Source organism: Dermacentor silvarum, chromosome 2 (assembly GCF_013339745.2).
Source record: "Dermacentor silvarum isolate Dsil-2018 chromosome 2, BIME_Dsil_1.4, whole genome shotgun sequence".
Classification (NCBI taxonomy): domain Eukaryota; kingdom Metazoa; phylum Arthropoda; class Arachnida; order Ixodida; family Ixodidae; genus Dermacentor; species Dermacentor silvarum.
In genome coordinates, this window is record NC_051155.1 from 74,220,114 (window position 1) to 74,240,046 (window position 19,933).

Below are 19,933 nucleotides of genomic sequence, written 5' to 3' on the forward strand. Positions count from 1 at the left end.
TAGTCACCATCGTAGCCTTCGAAGTAAGTTTGTGCCGGGCACGTCAGAAACGTTCACGCCGCAAATATAATTCAGTCTGTATGATCATCATTATCACCGTCGTCGTCGTCGTCAGCAGCCAATTTTTTTTATTGCGACAGCAATTATATGGATACTCCAAGCGCATTTCTGCAGTCTCCGTCGCCATGAGGTTTCGAATAAACTCCAACGGTGATAAAATCGTCGCCGCGCGTCGTACACTGTGTGTGCGAGTGAAAACGTGCGAGGGTGAGCCGCCAATCGCGAAATGCTCAATCTAGCGCACACTAGGGAGGAAGGCAGGCCGGAAGCGCACGTTTTTCTTTCGCGCGCGAAAAAGGGGGGCGAGGCGACGGAGAGGGAAGGCAGGGGGAGGGGGTGCGTTCTGCTCCATCGGCTACTGCTCACAACGCGGCTGCGTGGGTGCCCTATCTTTACAGCGATCGGCGAGGAGGACAAAGTGCATGCGCCGAGTGCCGGTACCTTCGTATGCGCTGTGTTTTCGACGCTTAGTTCGCGTAGAAGTGAGATGAGCGACAGCGCGAAGGTCAATTTGCCTGCTGATGCTGGCGCGCTTTCTCACTCTGACCTTTACACAGCGAGTTTCTGCGGCCATCGAGCGAGATGTGTTCACGTTTACGTTTGCGAGCGTGACACCACGCTTGTATATTTAGTTAGTAAGCGAATGTTTACAACTTCATACGGCCCATTAAATTATCCTTGCTTCGTATGCTCTTTACTAATTCGCTATTGCAATCGATCCTTCACCTCTCGGGCGAAACTGCGATTTATTTATGTCCACTGCAGGACATTTATGTCCCTGCAATCCCTGCGATTAAGTCTTAAGTAGCATCAAATGAGACACCCGTCCCTTTTGTAGTGTGTCAGCGATCTGGGTGAGTAGGTTTGTCCATGCGCCAAGCGACAACTATGTCCCGCCGACGAGTGTCTATGGACGATCTGTTGCTCTCGTACAGATTGCCCTTATTATACACCACTGTAAATTTAACTCGCAAGAAACGAAAGACCCAAATGACACAATTAATTTCACAAGCTCATATTGTCTTTTAGGTTATTTTAACAATGGAAAGTTAGACTGCGTGAAGCTGAAGTTGCAGTAACTAGTCGTGCCATTTCCTGTGATATCCAGAAAACAGGCACAGAAACGTCTGGCGGAGCAACAAGAGATAAAATGGAAGCTGTTGGTATTAGGTTGGGTGTCATCAAGGTTCTTTTTTTCTGATGCACGTAATTTAATTGTGTACCCTCCAGCTATTCAAACAATACAATATATAAGGTGTTTTTAGCTGCTCCAAATTTTTTAAAATTGCCTGTGGCAGATAGCACAATTCTAAACCTTGAGCTAAAGTACTTGGTGAGGCGGTTATTACTTCAACGAGAAACCAAATGCTTACTTGAATAACTAACATAATTGTATTAATTAGCATTTTTATTTATTTATTAACGCAACATATCTCAATATACGAATTGTAGCTAGCAAGTGGCGTAGGTTGCAAGCCATATCACCTTGGACTCAATTCTGAGGATTGCACCAGTTTCGGGATATGCGCCGTCAACCGTGTGCTAAAAATGTAATGTCGTTCCACTTAGTTTTTTTTTTTTAAGTTGCTGCGTTATACATTGAAGTACAAAAGTAACTGGGGCGCCAATGCATTTCGTCCGACCCATAATTCTTTTTTCTCGAAACTGGCGTAGTCCACACAATTCCTTTTCCTTCCAAGTGGATACGGCTTGCGAACTCACTGGCCGCAATTCATACACTGAAATATGCGCGGTAATGTAAACATTTAATTCTAATTAGTTCAATTCTGCTAATTATTGAATTAGGCATTCTGAGTTCTAGACGTAATGCCTGCCTAATCGTGTTAGCCCAAGGGTTTTAGGTCAACAGGCAGTTTTTAAATTTTTGGTGCAGTAAAAAACAACACATGGTAAATCAGGGTAGGCCACTTAAGGGCGGCCCTTTTTTATGCATCGCTAAAATTTCCTCTATAATGTATGGGGGGGGGGGGGGGGGGGCAAGACAAAGTGTATGATTGGCCTCTTAGAGAGGCTCGGCATTGGGTTCATAATGTAGCATTGTCGACTCAGTAATACCTCTAAACAGGTTGGTTCCTAAGGATACTAAGGAAAAAGCATGTCCCTTTGCGCGTTCTCTGCTGGGAAGAGGGAGGGGGTTACGGGTCACACTTTGCATTACTGAAAACTCATGCCAACATAGTAAGCATGCTAACTCATCAGAAGACGGTCCTCAAGTAGTAATGTGCGAATATTTGCTTGCGAGGCCGAATTGAATGCGAATAGAAGAGCGCCAGAAGCGAATCAAATCGACACTATTCGACAAGCACCACTATGAGAGGCACATACACAAACGTACAGGTGCTACTTTCAACAGTTTATTCCTGCGCCCATGATACAGTATTTATGCTACATGCATGTCAGCGCAGTCAAAAGGATGCCAACGTGCCAAAACCTTGACCACTCTCGTGAATACTTGTCGAATATTTTTCGAATAATGAACTGCAATTCCTACCACTATAGTTGACGTCCTCCTATATTAACAACCTTAGCAAGTTTGTGTCATTGCAAAAAAAGTTATGAAGCGTCAGTAATTGAAGCATTTTAGGTAGAAACAAGCAGTTCATTCGCATGCCCGAAACTCATTAGTGAGTGGGAGTGATAGACCTTTAGCTGGTAAAATGTGGCTGCCTTGGTGACATAGTAACGTGCTCCACTAGGCAACTTACTGTGTTTTATGGAGACTACGCAGATATGAAATTTATCGCATAATTGAGAACTTGAGGTATTCGAAACTATGAAAAATATATTTGTATACTTATGAATAGAGCCTATTTGATTCAAAGATCGAATCGAATAGGACATTATTTGACTCGTTATTCGAAATTGCCGCATATTCGCACATCTCTAACCATACTGAAGTACCATGCAAGTTCATTGCGATGTATGCTTCAAACAGACACCATGGATTGCAAACAAGAGAAAACGTTCCCAAGAGGATGGAGAGGAAGTGGCCAATATTGGGCGAGAAAGGAAAGTATCAGCCAAGTTCAAACCTTCCTGATAAGCGATTTCTTAGATCGCCGGCGAAGACAAGCCCACAACAAAGTCATGCCCTGATGAAGGCTTCTTCATTCTGGGGTTTAACCTGCCAAAACCAGTTCTGATTATGAGGCACGCCGTAGTGGAGGGCTCCGGATTAATTTTTACCACCTCGGGTTCTTTAGCATGCACTACAACGCAAGCAAACGAGGGTTTTTGCATTTCGCCTGCATCGAAATGCTGCCGCCGCGGCCGGGATTCGATCCCGCGATCTCGTGCTCAGCTGCGCAACGCCTTAGCTGAATGAGCCACCGCGGCGGGTCCTGATGAAGGCCATTCACTTCGCTGAAACGTTGGCACCAGGTTTAGGGCTTCTCTTTTTTACCTTGTTTTAATAAATGCTAGCAATTTTGACGCACCACTGTAAACCATACTAGCTAAAATTTAAGCAAACCGCAAAGACATACAAAAGCCATGGTGGGCTGCACAACGCCTTACCCGAACCCTCCCGCACCGAGCATCTTAAGGCTGTGGAAGTCGCGTATCCTTGGTATAAACGTTGAGAACGCCTGAGGCTTGGGCAGTACCATCTGTTCGGATAAAAACAAAAATAATAAAAAATTTTCAATGCACAGAAAGTACTTAAGGAAGCAGCACAGATGGCATCAATTGAATTCTATTGAGCAGTTTACTACATTTGGCTGAGACATATCTGGGTATGCAGACTCTAACAGATATTTACTCTATCATTTGCTATCCATAAAAATGGTAGGCCATCTGCAAGTTTCCTTGTGGCTTTCTATGAATTATTAAATATAGGCGCACTTTTTTTACGAGGATGTTTCTACGTCAGCCAAGTTTGTGCGTAACGATTCAAGTTATTCTCTGTCATCAGCTGCCGCGACTAGACAATGAAAGCCCTCACGGAGATACGGGCGTCTCTTGAAAACTTTTCTGACCGCAATGCACCATTGTTTTTATTTTTTATAGTATGCAGTGTTATTGTCCTCGATCGTCGCAACAAACGGTCTGCCCGCATTATATAGATAATGTTTTTTTTTAGTGGCACGAGCACCGAGTGACACTCTTGTTCATTGCACGGTAACTTCAGGTTAGGGACAGACTTTCGGTTTTCACAGAGGTGGAACGAAATTAAAAATAAATGATAAAAAATTGAAACAGGTTGAAAAAATTGAAACAATCAATGATTCTACTTATGGTTGATGATAGATATGACATCAGAGGACAGGTTTAGTACAGTAAACAGCTAATTGAGTGTCAGGAATAATTAAAAACAATTAGGAAAGTCTAATTGCCGTACACCAAAACACACAATCATACACTTTAGATACCCACCACATCAGTATAGGTTCCCGTGAAACTCCAACACCAGAAGTAACGTCATCAGTGAAGTCACACTTAAACCAGGGGTACCCGCCCATTACTAATTAAAATAAGAAGTCGCAGTTTCGTCCGAAAGGCGAAGCATCGATTGCGATAGCAAATTAGTAGACAGCTATACAAAGTAAGCATAGTAGTTTTATCGGCCGTATGAAGTTGTAAATATTCGCTTACTAACTAAATAAACAAGCACGGTGTCACGCGCGCACAGGTAAACAAACTAATCTCGCTCGATGACCGCGGTAGCTCGTCAAAACGCTGGAGTGAGAAAGCGCGCCAGCGGCAGCGAGCAAATTGACCTTCGCGCTGGCTCTCGCTTCTACGCGAACTAAACGTCGAAAGCGCAGCGCATACGAAGCTACCGGAACTCGGCGAATGCAATTTGTCCCATCGCAGATCGCTTTGAAGATGAGGCTCCTGCGTGCGCACACTTCGGCCGCGTCGCAGGTCGCTATCAAGATAGCTCCGTGAGCAGCAGCCGCGTAAGCAGAACGCACCCCCCCTCCCGTCTCTGTCGTCGCCTCCCCGTTCCTCGCGCGTGAACGAAGACCGCGCGCTTCCGGCCGCCTGCCTCTTACGCGTGTGCGAGATTAAGCTGTGGTTGCCGGCTCACCCTCGCACGCTTTCACTCGCACACACAACGCACGGCGCGCGGCGACGATTTTATCGACGTTGGACTTTACACGGAACATCATGGCGACGACGACGGCGACGGCAAAAATGCGCTTGGAGTGTCCATATAATTGCTATCGCAATAAAACCAACTCATTAGAGCTACAGACCACCTGACCCAGAGTGAACGCCTGCCTAGCCCAGCGCAGGAGTGACGTCACTCCATCCTCTCTCGCTTCTCTTCCGGCGCGCACCTGTTCCGTCGCTCGCTGGCGCGCGCCAGCAGCGCGCCGGCGCTTGTTACATGCTTTCGCGTCAGCGGAGGAAGGGTGCTTAAGGTGCGCTTCGTGCGCCGTCCACTAGGGGGCTACGCGTCGCGCCCTCTTTCGCTCCCTCGCCCGCTCCTCTGTGCGTGGCGGTTTCCCGCCATTCCGTTCGCTCGCTCTTCCGAGTTTGGTTTCCCGCCCTACACTAGGGCACACGAACTCCGAGGTGCGAGTGCCACTAGCAGACACCTAAGTGAAGGATTAGGGCCGTTTCTCAATTTTTTGTTTTTGTTTTGTTTTGTAAACCATTAGAAGTGCTTCTGTGTAACTTTACACGGTCATATACTGACATATACCTAAGTGTCGGTAAGCAGAGGCGGCTGGTGCCGACACTAGAAACAATACTCCAGTCGTTAATTATACGTTTATTCCGCTTGCATAGGACTGCTTAACTGTTTGCTGGGATAATGTGCCACAGCAAGTCAGCATATGTTGCTAGGAACACTCGTGCCCAGCATGTTGCCGGACACATGAAGTCATTTTCTCAGCCAGAGATAAAGAGAGCGATTATGTCGACAATATTAAGAAATTTCTGTTCTTTACTACGGCGTGATTATCAGGGTAGACAGGGCTGCCGTCTACTTAACCCTTCGTGTTGATTTACATGCGCAGTATCAGATTGTCAAATGCTTGCCACGATTCACGATGTCAAGCTGATTAAGTTAACATGCACATGTAGTGATCACTGGGTCATGGGTTGCTGAGTGCGTACAATAAGTGTTCCACACTCGACTGACAAATAAATACATTTCTAATAAAGTTCATTCTTTCTTTATTTCCGTGTGATTGGCTGACTGAAATCCATCCTTGAATTCTGTACTTTGAAGGAGTGATTGACGTTACGGCAATTCTTGTCACATAATGCAAGCTGTGTTTTTTTAAACAACTATTGCTCTGCGGAAGCAAAAAAGTGCAACATAAACCCGGTACAGGTTGCAGAATAATTCAGGAGAAGAAGAAAGAGGGCGGCAGTGGGATGAGAGTGATGCATGTCAAACGAAAATTGTCATATTCGGACAGTCAGCTATAATTTCACTGCTGAGGATAAAATATTAGCGACCTATGAGAAATTGACGCCCCACTCTTTTTGTCTCCATGCTCCCAAGGTCACTTTTTCGGCTGAGTAATATTCAAATTTTACTCAGTGAAGATATAACACGTCGTCGACTATTGATGGCACGGTACACTTGCGATTTCACTGAGCCTTCCCGATAGCTCCATTCTGTGGAAAATGTCTGTGGCGAAGTGTTTTTTTTTTCGTGTGTTCACAGATGTACGTAATAGGCTCGTGATTTAGGAGCGTTCAAGTTTTGTGTTCTTTACTGCCAGGTTACTGCCAACGCATATACTACAGGAGCAATAGCAGGGCTCCATCGGCATTCCTTAACCTCCCCAGAGAACCGCATCGAGTACCCGTTCAATCTTGGTGATAATGGCGTCTCCGATAGCCATCCAGTCTGTGACGGACACCTCGGCAATCTTTTCCAGGGACGACGCCACCTCGCCAGTGATGATGATCAGTTTGCGCACGGTCACGCCAAGGGTCTTGGCAACCTCGGGGTCCTTCTTGATGCACTTGCGAAAAACATCAAGCGGTTTAGCCGGAAAAGTCTGGCTACCTGAGTGACCTACAGTATGCTCCACTGCGTAACATTCCGTGTTTTATGCCTACTACGGCCACCGGGGTGAAATTTCTCCCACCTTTGCTCCACTTTTAAGTTGTATTCGCACCTACGTACAAATACCTGTACGCATTGTTCGAAGACGTTAACCTGCCTCATTTATTAAATTAATTAATTTATTTATTTATTATTTATTTATTCGTTAATTCACTCCTTCATTCATTCACTCATTTGTTTATTTATTTATTTGCACATACTGCAGTCCTATTGTAGGGCTATAGCACGAGTTGGTACGGTAAATTAGCTTAAACAAGGTAATCATAAGCAAACAATTTGGAGCAGTTAATATAGGCAAGTGAAAACAAGCAACGAATAAAAAAACATCGAGGGAAACCATATTAACCATTTGAAAAGAGCTCTCCTGAGGCGACCAGAACCCATTTAACGGCAAGGCACGATCAGTATACAATAATCATGACCAGTTATGTATTCTACGCGAAAGAAAACTTCTAATCGGCAAGAAAGTACGACAGAACATGGACCGACGCCCGACCACAGGTTGTTTTCGCTTCCCAGAGCTCCGCTGCCCTTTGGAACTCAAATATATAGCACTGCGGTGCATCCATAATAAGTTGCACTCAAGTGCAATATTTCACATTCCAACATACCAGCTCACTTATAAACAAACGCGGGCTTACAAGGCTGTGGAGACCGACTAGATTTTCGACCATGTCGCGGACGTCCTGGTACGTGATGACTTGCTTGTTCAGCTTGAGCATGCACTCCTGCGCGTGCAACACTACTTCTTCCTGGCAGAAGTGAGACAGCGGGTCGCGCATCAGGGACACTTTGCTCTCGCGCTTGATGAAGAACTCCAGAAGCACCGTGGCAGTCTTCGGAACCTGCGAAGTTGTTGTTGTTGTGCCGCTTACGGTGGGGAGAATTTAAGCCTACATAAGGTGAACAAAGAAACGCGCACAAAATCTAGGAACCCAGCGAGCAACTCTGTCCAAACCAGGCAATGTAGTCCTGTGCTGGCACTGCTATCGATGACGCGGCTACAGTAGACGCGCACGTGTGAAAAAAAAACGCGTTATTATTCACACGGGGTCGCAAACGGCCAGGTTGTCTTAGGTATCTCGTTTCGGAAATGTTCCGTGTTTTCTCGTCGCCGTTTCTGGCGTCCACTTCGCGAACAACTAGACAACAGAAGCAAGCTGTACTCTATGACAAAACGGCGATAGATCGTGGGACCGCGTGTACTGCGATAGGAAATCTAGTGCGGGCTAATGGGACGACTCAAATCCTTCTCCTTCTTTTTTCTTTCGCACTTCTTCAATGGACATACCCATTTCGTAAACAGAATGACGTCAAGGGTCGTGTGTGAAGCGAAGTGCGAGACATGTGCAAAGAGCCCGTAGGCAAAACATTTCCCTCGTTCCATGGCTGCCATGACATCTACTGCTATGGATGTGTCCCAGTAGGTGAGTTTAGCTGCACGTCAACGGTACGTCGAAACTCGAAAAGTTCTTCGCCTGCAGTGAGCAGTATCCTGAACATTTCCTGATAGACGGCTGGGAAAACGAACCGCAGTGTTGGACGAAAATGCGATTTGGCGACATATATGTTTACCTCGTAAACACGCCTGGACCATACATTACCAGAGCAATGTAATCGTACCGTTCAATTAAGGCGTACGGCAGGACATTGATATCTCGGGACAGGTGCAGAAATTAGGTTGCGCTCACTGAGTATTGAGGGCGCACGCGAGTGTCATCTGCGATGGTGATGGAGAAGCTCGACGATGACTGAATGAATCCGAATCAATCAAGAGCGCTATCCGAAATGCCCGTATAGGAACATTCGATCCGACTCGTGTGACATGAATCGATGCGGCAGGAGATTCAAATGCTTGTTCGCTGCAATAGCAAATCACTGCTCACGAACTTCTCACTAATCAAATGCAATATGTCAAGTGCACACTAGAGAGCTGTCTACGTGTCATGTGCTGTTTTCATCACATAAGCGCGAACGTGACCACATTTGCCTCGGCGGCTGCCTCCTGTGTTCGTGCTCGAAATTAACATCATCCATAGTGAAATATTTAGCGCGCACAATCGACAAAGTGAAGGGGGACTAAATATTTCACTATGAATTCGTACCAACTCGTCCAATTATCAGTTCTGCTAACATCATCAACTGCAACGGAATTCTGGACCGCATAAGAAGCCCTGTTTCAGTTAATTTAGACATAGCGCAGCCACTGTGGAAAATTTTACGCTTGAAATGCGAGTGGATGCTTCACAAAACGATCGCAGAAATTTATTTCTTTCAAACCAAACCTCAAAAAAAAAAAGAAACTTCGCCATTATAACCTGCTGGAAGTGACGCACTGTTTAGACTGTAGAGCTTCGCTTTCTTGTATACCGTACCCGAGTACCAGAGAACTCCCGCACGTCTGCTAGCTACAGAGTTAGTATGTAGTATGCTAGCTGCTTAGTGCGCTGTACCCACGCCATTGCGCGCCTGCGATCCTCTTTTAATGAGAAGTATTCTCAGAATGAAGCCGGTTTTCTGTATCTAGCTGTCTACGTTCAACGAGCAGAGACTCGTGCATTATGTCTCCGCTCGGACATGAAAAGCCCATTGGGGTGACCAAGCCAAAGGCGCGGCGTAACGCGGACGCGATTCACAGGAGGCCCCGTTACGCTACATGTGCAAAAATTGGAAGCTCTACGCAGTCTAGCGTGGCTGACCAGGCTGGCGCAAGAATATAACATGTGCTATCTCCCAGTGGAGCCGCTCGAGCAGAGTGCATCGCGCACTAGCTCGGCTGACCAGCAGTATGCCGTACAGTTCGGGTTCACTGAAACGAGTGGGTTGAGTTGGCTCTTTCGACAAACAGCAAAGCGCTGGCTCGCCGTACAACTTGAGCGCAACTGCGCTGCGGCCACAACTTATCGCCGTGCCGCTGCGGGCCACGTGTAACGCGCAGGGTAACATTTTCGGCCAGCCTTAGCGCAATGACTAACGTCTCCGGCATGATCGTATCCGACTTCATCGGCCGCTGCCTGGCACGTTGGATACGCTGGACAACGCGGCGTTATCTACTGCACAGCCATCGTTCGTGTTCGTGTTCGAGCACCCGACAGCCACGCAATGAGTAGGAATTTTTGAAACGGCGCAAGTCACGTACTCAACGGGAAAAGCACGCCGAGAGGGACACTCAACAAATTGCAAATGTTTAGCGAGCGAAGTGCCTGGGCGCCTACGCGCCACTGAGAGATAAGCCGTCGTGTACGGTTCTGAACCTTTCGCCATACTCACACCACTGCTGCTGACTGCCATGATGATGTGTGGTGTTTTATGACGCAAGGGCCAATTATGGCCAAAGAGCGCCATGCCAGTGTTTGTGAGTGTGCAGTGGAGCGATGAATTCTGAGAAGTAGATGAAGCGTGGCTGTAAAGGGGCCTAAAAATAATCGCTGTAAAGTGAGTAAAATATACATGTACTAAAATCATGGCAATGACTAATGAGGTGTACTATGAAATGAAGAATGCATTGAGAAAGAATGACACGATATTTAAAATATTTAGGATGCAGTAATTGGCAAGAAACACTACTGCCTAAACAGAGCCCTTGATTCACAAGGGCCTGGAGGCATGTGCTATAAAAACTACCTATCACAGCGGCATGCTCTGGAGAGAGGATGCGCTACGAACTTATTGGGCTAATAAGATGCAGGACCACAGGTGCAGGCGTCGTTTGCTTAGGCGCCATTTAAAAGCTGCCAATCAGAAAATTAGACAGGAACCAGCCCTGCGGTTTTGCCAAGATTACATTGATAGTATATGCGAAGCGTTTATAGGTAATTTAGCCCAAGTGAAATTTCGTTGCAGTTGGCCTTTAAAGAAGCCGAACATTGCCATGGCCGCAGCCATTTAGAAAAGCCCAAGTGAAGTACGCAGATATATTCGGCGTTACCGCTGCTTTTTTTTTTCTTGTGCGATTTACGCACCCAACCGTGCAACAACTGCCTGGGCGGACGCACACGAATCGCAACGAAAAAAAAAAACTGCAATATGCGACGCTGTGAGCGCCTGCCAATACGCGTGCGGTGCGCTTTCTGGTCACCAAACACTCCCGCGTGTAGCGGATGGTCAAGTGTCCGACTCACCGTGACGCAGGTCGGGTCACGTCTACAGCCCGTTGATGTCCGGTTCGCTGGCCATCAACATATAGTAATAAGAAAGGAATACAATCGAGTGCCAGGACTCCTTAGATTAGAGTGATCCTTTATTCTGGTTAGCCACTACGGCTGTTTCGACCGTACCCAGTCACCTGATTTCATTTTCTTGCGATAGCAATTATATGGACACTCCAGCCGCATTTCTACCGTCGCCGTTGCCGTGAGGTTCCGTATAAAGTCCACAGGCGATAAAATCCTCACCGCGCGCCGTATGCTGTATGTGCGAGTGAAAGCGTGCTCTCGATAGTGAGCCGGCGATCCCAAGCGATGGAAGCGTGCAGGAAGCGCGCTGTCTTGCGTCGCCCGCAACGTTCTGGGGGAGGGTAGGGAGGGGAGGCGTCCTACTCTGGGAGGTGCGGGCGCCCGCTTGGGCCGCAAAAGGGAGAGGGAGGGGATGGGGGGGGGGGTGTTATACTCCGGGCAACTCCGGCGGCCACGCTCTCCCGCCCAGGCCGCTGTATCTTGAAAGCCACCTGCGTCGTTTCACAGGCGGCCGTGCGCTGTGTTTGCGCGGCTTAGTTTGCGTTGATGCGCGATGCAGCACGAAGGTCAATTCGCTCGGTGTTGCTGCCGTGCTTTCTCACTCCAGCGTTTTGACAGCGAGTTTACGCGGTCATCGAGGGAGATGTGTTTATGTTTGCTTGTGCGCGTGTGACACCATGATTGTTCATTTCGTCAGTATGCCTATGTTTACTAGTTTATGCGGCCGATAAAACTGTCCTTCCTTCGTACAGCTGTCCACTAATTTGCTATCGCAACCGATGCTTCGCCGTTCGGGTGAAACTGCGACTTTTTTTGCAGAAAATTTTACTCTTTCATAATACGGCATTTTCTCTTTACTGTGTGGAAATTGCGAGCTTATTTGCACCCTTGGGACTCTGGACGCAATAAAAAAAAGAAAAAGGTAAACGGAGTCTGATATGACTATTAGGAAGAGTAACTCCCATGTTTTATATTGTTACGGTGAGGAAAGCAGACAATGTCGACGACGGACGGACAATGTCGACGAAGTGGCAACAGTCTCATGAAGGAATGCCGCCTTTTCGAGCAGGCGAAGAGCCGCCGTATACATAATCAATTTACACGGCTACCAAATACTGCAGTGACCTCTTCTTGCACTGACCCAACCGACCAACCTAGCTTGCCACCACCAAGTGAAAACGGAACCCGCATTGTGCGCCGCGAACTCGAAGCAGCGTTTCCTGTCTCGCCTCAACAGACGTCTTGGACCAACACTGCTGAGACGATATCGCTGATCCAATCCGTGGTTCGCCAGGAAATCGCTAATATGGGTCTCCCCAGCGCCTGCTCTTTGAGTGGTCCTGGCATAGGCCCTGCACGTATGCCTCGGTCCTATCGCAGTCCACCGTACAGTGCCCGTTATCCCTACAGTGCCCGGAATCCATCGGACTGGCGTACACCTGATGACAGGCCGATCTGTTTGTGCTGCGGCCAAATTGGTCACGTTTCCCGTCACTGCCGTAGCCGTTGGCCTTCCCCGCCTCGAAACCCTATCTGGAATTCAAGTTCGCCCCGCAGTTCTTCACCCCGTCGCTTCTACGACGCTTCCGACGCCGCTACCTCTCCTCGCCGCTATACTCGCTCGCCCTCGCCTCAACGTCGCCAGCCACGTCCGCCCCAGCTTCACCGCTCGTTCTCGCCGACCTACCCAGGACCATCCCAACCGGAAAACTAGGCAATGCGGCACCTCTTGTTCTCTATATATGTGGTATACAAAGGAGTGTTAAGGCAACCGTCACGGGTTGCTCTCCAAGCACGACCTCCAGTAGAAGTGTAACAGATTTGACCACCGCATCGCTACGGTGTGCTGAAGAAGTTACTCGTTCCTGGAAAAGCGGCATCGATGTGGCACCTTCGCCCAGTAGCACGCGAACGTGCTCTAAGTGACTTACCCTGGGGAAAAGTGTCACCAACATCCTAGCAGACTGCTTCTTTTTATCCATGGCAGCTGAAAGAAGAGGGTGCTTCGCTATATGACATTCGCAAAGTTCTTGGCTATTCTCATTGTCATGAAATTGCGTCAGAAATTATATTAGCACAAATGCAAGCTGGACATGTGCTAGGGAAATAATCGTATTTCATTTCACCTTCGTTTCAATCGAGCTAATGAAAGAGATGAACAAAGGCAGTTCTCGAAATAAGGAAATCTACGTTCAGCATATTTCACCTGTTCATCGGATTTCTGCCAAATCAAGCGTCAACATTCACTTTGAAAAAAAAAAAACAGTTGGCAAACACCAAATTAATACATTAAACGAGGCCTCCTTCGCAATATACCGGCTGTTTGAGCGAACACTTTCAAATGTTTTTAAAGATTGCCTTGGCAGATAGGAAAATTCTAGTTCATGAGTAGAAACCGGATTTTAGGCAAATGCCTTTTTTGTTCCTTTCGTTCATATCGCCCCACTTTAATATATGAGCATGAAGTAGAGGTTAAGAAGTGCTTTTAAAGTGTTTTTATAGTGCCTATAAATGCCTATTTTGGCGTTTGTGCTAAATGCCTATAAATGCCTATAAATGGCTATTTTCAATATCGGCGCCTATATGAACACTATTTAGCCTCAAGTTTCGCTTTCGAGTGCAGTTAGAGACCGTTATTCATGTTACCGGGCAACACTGACTGTTCGGAACTCTATGGGGTACAACCTAGTCATCTCGTTCAACCAACTTTCGGTAAACAACCGCGAGGAGCAGTGAAATGGGACGTGCCGCCGTTGGCCAATGCGAAACCGCTGAGAGCTGTCAGGGGAAAGGAGAGTAAAGAGCAAAAGAAGAAAGAAAAATGTGATCTGCACGCGGCTTTTTTGTTTGTAATTTACTTTTCAATGTGTTCACTGCCGTCGAGCATTCCTTCTCAGCGTATCAGATCGTTCTCAGTGACAAGAGGAACAATTTTGAATCCAAAAATCTGGAGATGGTGGTAGTTTGCTATTCTTTCCACAATCTTCACAGTGATTTTCCCGCGTGCTCTCCAAACAGATTTCTTCAAACACGTGCACTTCAAATGGGCGGAAGTGTATTTGGCAGTATTGGGGCGTTTTGCCTGTACAATACCGATAATGTCATTGTATATGAGAAAATTCCCAGAGTTGTCGCAAACAGTCCTCATGTAAGAACATGTTAATTTCTTTAAAATTGTAGTCTCCCTTGCATTTATTATTTGTCTGTTTTGTTGTGTTTTACTTTGTGTCAGGCAGGCATAAAGTAGCGCTTTTTTAATAAGTATTCCCAGCTTTCAAGTATTCTTTTTCATGCTTGTTTCACTTTATGCAACGCTCGAGTACAGTGGTCATTGAACATGAATATGAGCAGTGTGCTTTTTGAACTATGCCAACTGATCGTCTTAGTCAAGCAGTTTTATGGAACAATTGCACGGCTATGTTGAACTGTTGGCGCCTTTGTGACATCATAAACAATAACATTTCTTGTTTTCCTGTCGTAGATACAGGTCGCGCACGTCTTCGTTTGAAATTATTTGCATTTATGTAAACATTTATTGTGCCTATATTTACGATGTTGGAGGCCTAAAACGTTGCTTTGCCTGCCTATTTCTGGCGCCTAAAACGCGCTTTTTTAATGCCTAAAGATCCGGCCTCTATTCATGAGACTCTCTACTAGAAGAGGCGGACATTACTTGCACAAAATATTGAAATGCATGATCAACTAACAATTAACAAATATTCACTCATTAGGTTTTTAACTAATTACCTTATGGCCCATATTGCAATTTACAAATTGCAGCCGTGGAGTTCGCAAGGAGGATACACTTGGAACGAATTCTCACGATGACACCAGTTTCCAGATATTAATTCCCGAACTTTGCGGAGAAATCTTACGGAGAAAATGACATTTGTAAAGAAATAGCGTTGTCCTCATCGCGCTGGCTCTGGACAATATTCTATTTCAGCGGTATACCTACGGCCTTGTTAGCCTACGTCATTTGGCAAACTTAACGTACGTAACGTTTACGGGCGCAAATAAATAGCGAACAGTACGTCACCCACGGGTCCCACTTAAGCGTGAATTCTCGTGATGGTTACCCTCTCGCTATTGCTGAGTGCCAGTAACTGTTGAAATGCACTTTGGCTTCCTCTAAACTCACCTGAAACGTTAGTTATGAGCACATAGCACGCCGGAATTCTGACATCGTTCGGTGATTCCAGCATCCGTAGGCCTTAAGAGACGCGTTGGCATCGAAGCTGCAGGCTTGTTGCTAATAGACTGCATTAGCTTGGATATGTTTGGAACTGGGCACCAGGGAGCATCCTTTCTTTGAACGTCTTCCTTACGCTTGCGTTCATGAAAGCTAAGCCAAAACTTCTGAAGGGATGCGCACCATAAGTGCGCCACAGTAGTGGTTGCGTTTAACGTGCGTATACAGGCGACATGTGCTATTCTGAAACTGTCTATTAGCTATAACACGTTGTTCGAAAACGGCTACGTGTTAGCATTCTGGGCTGCAGTGACGAGATGTCTTTTCCCGCACACCTGGTCGCCTTGTGTTCCGGCGGCTGTTTAGCCGTCAGGAGCGTGTTCAAGACAAGGGTCTTGACCTGTGAGCGTGAAGTACAAGGACGGACCGCTGCGATTAACTTTCTGACTACCACGTCACCCTGATTCGTGCTGAAATGCGAACACAAAACGCAGGCAGCATCAGGTACCAAGTCCGCAAGACAGCGTTCTCCATTTAGTGCAAGTGCATACACGCGTTAGCTTCGGGTGCCGTGCGATAATATGCTGATTACTTACGACGATGAACAAAATTTGTGAACCACGTGGTTCAAGTTTTCTGAAACTTGCAAATTTCTGGGGACCTTTCTAAATATTTAAAGACATAAACCAAAATGATTTTTCTGAACTCACTACAATTTAAGATTCGCTTTGAAATACAACAAATTTAATTCCAGTCAATCCTTCAGCTGCCTCATAGAAGCATTTTATTCATTAATTCATGCATTCTACCTTACAGACCCACTCAAGGGCTTTGAGTAGGGGGGGTAACAGTTTCTATAGAGCAGAAAAATGTTAGCATCAGATAAAAAGGTGACAAAACAAAGGTTACAAAGAATACAGTAGAACATCATTATACAGTGTTATAAATGAGCTTACTCAGGTTATCACGAAAGGTTTCGCGGTTTCAAATGCATGCGATGTGGTCCGGAAGGTTGTTTCAATGTGCAATAGCGCGAGGCAGTGATGAGTTAAATGCCTGCGTTTGACCTTGTATGCGCATGAAACTGGGCGTGTTGTGAAGGCGTCACGCACAGGTGCATGAATCGACAGACGGCGATATTTATTGATATAACTGTACCTTAGAAACAGACATAGCAGAGCGATCAGGTGGCTGGTTTCTAATGACTAAAGTTGAATGTCTTTTTTTATTCGGGTATTGGCTAGAAAGATGGTCGTACTTAGGCGCCATTTGCCAACTACATGGTGCACTCCTCGGCTGTGCACCATGTAGTTGGCAAATGGCGCAGTGGCGAGCGTGATCTAGCATGCAGAAGAAATTCGATGAAGGGCTACTCATATGTCTAACCATGCTGCATACTTTGTATTTATTTGTGCGATTGCGGCCTTCACTGGCAATTGTTATCCACAAGGCTAACAAATGGTCGAACAGTCGCGTATCGTAGACTAAAAAATGCTTAACACACACTGCTAAATGCAAGCACGGAAGCAAGCGCGTAGAGGTCACCTTACGTTTCGAGACCTTACGCAGTTGACGATATCAGCATAACTTGCTCATATCATCTGGGGCATTTTATACAACTGCGAAATGCGTCAGCGCGCAAGCGCCTTTCGACGAGCTATAGCGACTTCGTCGCAAAAGATGAATACGTATATTCTCACCTTGTTTTACCCTAGCCTTCTTCGATGGGCTGAACACCCCAGCGCCACCTCCGGAAAGCACGGGCGAGAATTCTGCGAGTGATTTGTTTAAGCATCACTTATAGCATTATTACCAACACGTTTTAATGGTCGTTGACTCTACTACAAGCCAGCGCCTGCCAGTAGGTAGAAGCGACATTTCAGGCTTCGCGTTTGATCGATAAACTAGAACTGCTTGGCCTACACCTTATATGGTCTATATCATGATAAACCAACGCCACATATCTTGGATGCCTCGTCCTAATATGTTTGAAAAGAACGAATTCATTGATCTTGAGCACCCTTTAAATAAGCAACAAGTGAAGTGTCGCTGAGATGTCGCAATGCTCTTTTCTGCATCTGACAAGTTACCTAGGCGTCTCTATTCCTATCGCCAACTTGCCGTGCAGCAAAAAGCATGACAGGATGGACGAATGGGCTGTTTGGTCTGACATTAGCAATGATGAAGCAGCGCGAACGACATGGACGAAAGGAACACATAAAACAAACCGAGTGGCCGACGAACTATTTCACTTAAATTATGGGGTTTTACGTGCCAAAACCAACAAGTGATTATGAGGCATGCCGTAGTGGAGGACTGCGGATTAATTTTGACCACCTGGTTTTTTTAACCCGCGCCTAAATCTAAGAACGCCGGTGTTTTCTGCATTTCGCCCCATCAAAATGCGGCCGCCGTGGCCGGGATTCAATCCCGCGACCTCGTGCTCAGCAGCCCAACACCATAACCACTAAGCAACTAAGCCGGGTTAACTATTTCACTTCATTGCCTTGCACGTGCGTGAGCACGTATGCACTGGTTTTTTTTTTTTTCGTGCAAGAAGTTTTTATTCACCTGAGACTGATATGATTATTCCAACTTTTTGTGTACATTTATGAATGAGGTAAAAATTAGTCGCATCCTTAACCCGAGTGTCCAGATAGATATTTAAAGATTCACACACGAAATGTTTCATTCACCATGTCAGCCATGCTGCTATCGCGAAATTGCTGACCGGCAGAGGCGAAGTTAAGTTTTCCTTGCAGAAATCGAGTGCCTAGCACCACTTTACAGATATCCGGCATTCCAAATGGGCTACGAATTAACGTTACAGATAACAGTTTCCGAAAAACCTGCGTTGAACAGTTCAGGACGATTTTGAGTCTAACGCCGACGCATCAAATTTTGGAAACTAATATTTCGAATGTGTTTCTTGTCATAGGACTTTTGGTAAGCATCAAATGACCTCACTGCGGCTCATTCTCACTTTTTAAATTGGAACTTGCACCCCAATGTGAATCACCAAAAAGTGAATTTGTGAATCATTTCAATTGGCCACCGAAGCATTGCTGTCTCCCGCAAGTAACATCTGCATTTTTCCTATAATCCACATGAACAGACCAAATCTTTCTACACGCTGTATGCGATTGTTTTAAAATTATGTTAAACACAAAAAACTCGGTATACAGCACAGTAAACTAAACAGAGAAAGCGCGATATTGAGCAATGTTAAAAAGAAACACAGCTAAACACCTCTAGCTATTTGTCTTTAATGTTCAGTGTTTTTTCTTGCATGTTGTGTTAATTTGACTCGTAGTATATGCACGTGTAAGAAAATACCGCGACGTTGTAGGTGATTTCGTGTGTCTTACGCCTTCCTTTTCTTTGGGGCTTGCGCGCTGCCTCACGATTCCTAAGGCATACCAGGCCCAGCTGTATTGGCAGTGTGAATTGAAGTAAACGCAAGCTGGTTAAGTAAAAACGAGGTGTTGTGCTACAGGTCCTGTTTGAACCCCGCCAGCGGACAATTTAATTTATATTTAATAAATAAAGCCAACGTCTTTCTTAGCGACTTTACCACCTCTTTTCCGTCTCCGGTATGTTTAAACCCATTTCCTTGGCCGATCCCGTAGGTCGTGCACCGCCGCGCTAATTAAATTACATCATTTTGAGGTTTGAGCTCGGTTTTTGTTTCGCACATTTAATATTTAAGCCTGAGAACACTTAAAGGGCCCCTAAACCACCCAGAGGTCGAAATTTAGTTGTGGTGTTGCAGTTGTGCACGAGTCTACAACGAACACGTAGCCGCGAGAATTTTTCGAAATGGTGTCGTAATAGCGGAGTTACACGCGTTTGATGATCGAAAAACGGCCCTCACTCGTTTCGCTCTTTCCTTCGCTACTCTCCTCGTCGGCTGGTCTCTCCCCCTCGTCGAGTGCTTCTCCAAATGTCACGTGACATACGTCATCGCCGACGCGCTTCTCAAAACACTGCCCACTTCCGGTTAAGGCACGTCCACGCTATAGCGGCAAATATACCGACGGCTAACCGGCTTCCGGTGCCCCAGAACGTCTGCCGCGCGAGGTGTGTCCAAAGTAGACGGCAGTTCGGCAGGCGCATTGCCCGCAGCATGATCAACGGGCCAATCGACGAGTGCGAAGCTACGCACCTCCGCCACCGGCGACGAAAACATCGGGTGCAGCTTCTGTTCCAAGCAAAATAATTTTCCCTAGATAAAGGGATGCGTAAATTGTACATTTTATGAAGAACGATATCCACTGTCAAACGTTAAACATGAACGAGAGCTCCGATACTTGTCGAGCTCAGCTGCCGTGCACGGCTACCGACGGCAGACGACCCGCTCGTCTGTGCTCGCATCGCTGCCGATGGCGCCGCTAATACGAGGGGCGTTCATAAAGTTCGTATTATTGGCATAAAAAAGGGGAGACAAAG

General features: G+C 46.3%; 1 protein-coding gene across 1 annotated transcript; it reads right to left on the reverse strand.

Annotated features, from left to right (window-relative positions):
* Positions 1 to 3,593: 3,593 nt before the first annotated feature.
* On the reverse strand, positions 3,594 to 17,261 carry LOC125943461 (uncharacterized). Its single transcript, XM_049662788.1, has 5 exons — positions 17,185 to 17,261; positions 13,224 to 13,279; positions 7,759 to 7,962; positions 6,852 to 7,013; positions 3,594 to 3,689 (listed from the first exon to the last, which is right to left on the reverse strand). Exons 2-5 carry the CDS (start codon positions 13,272 to 13,274, stop codon positions 3,594 to 3,596), a joined length of 513 nt encoding a protein of 170 aa, XP_049518745.1. The 5' UTR covers positions 13,275 to 13,279; positions 17,185 to 17,261.
* Positions 17,262 to 19,933: the final 2,672 nt, after the last annotated feature.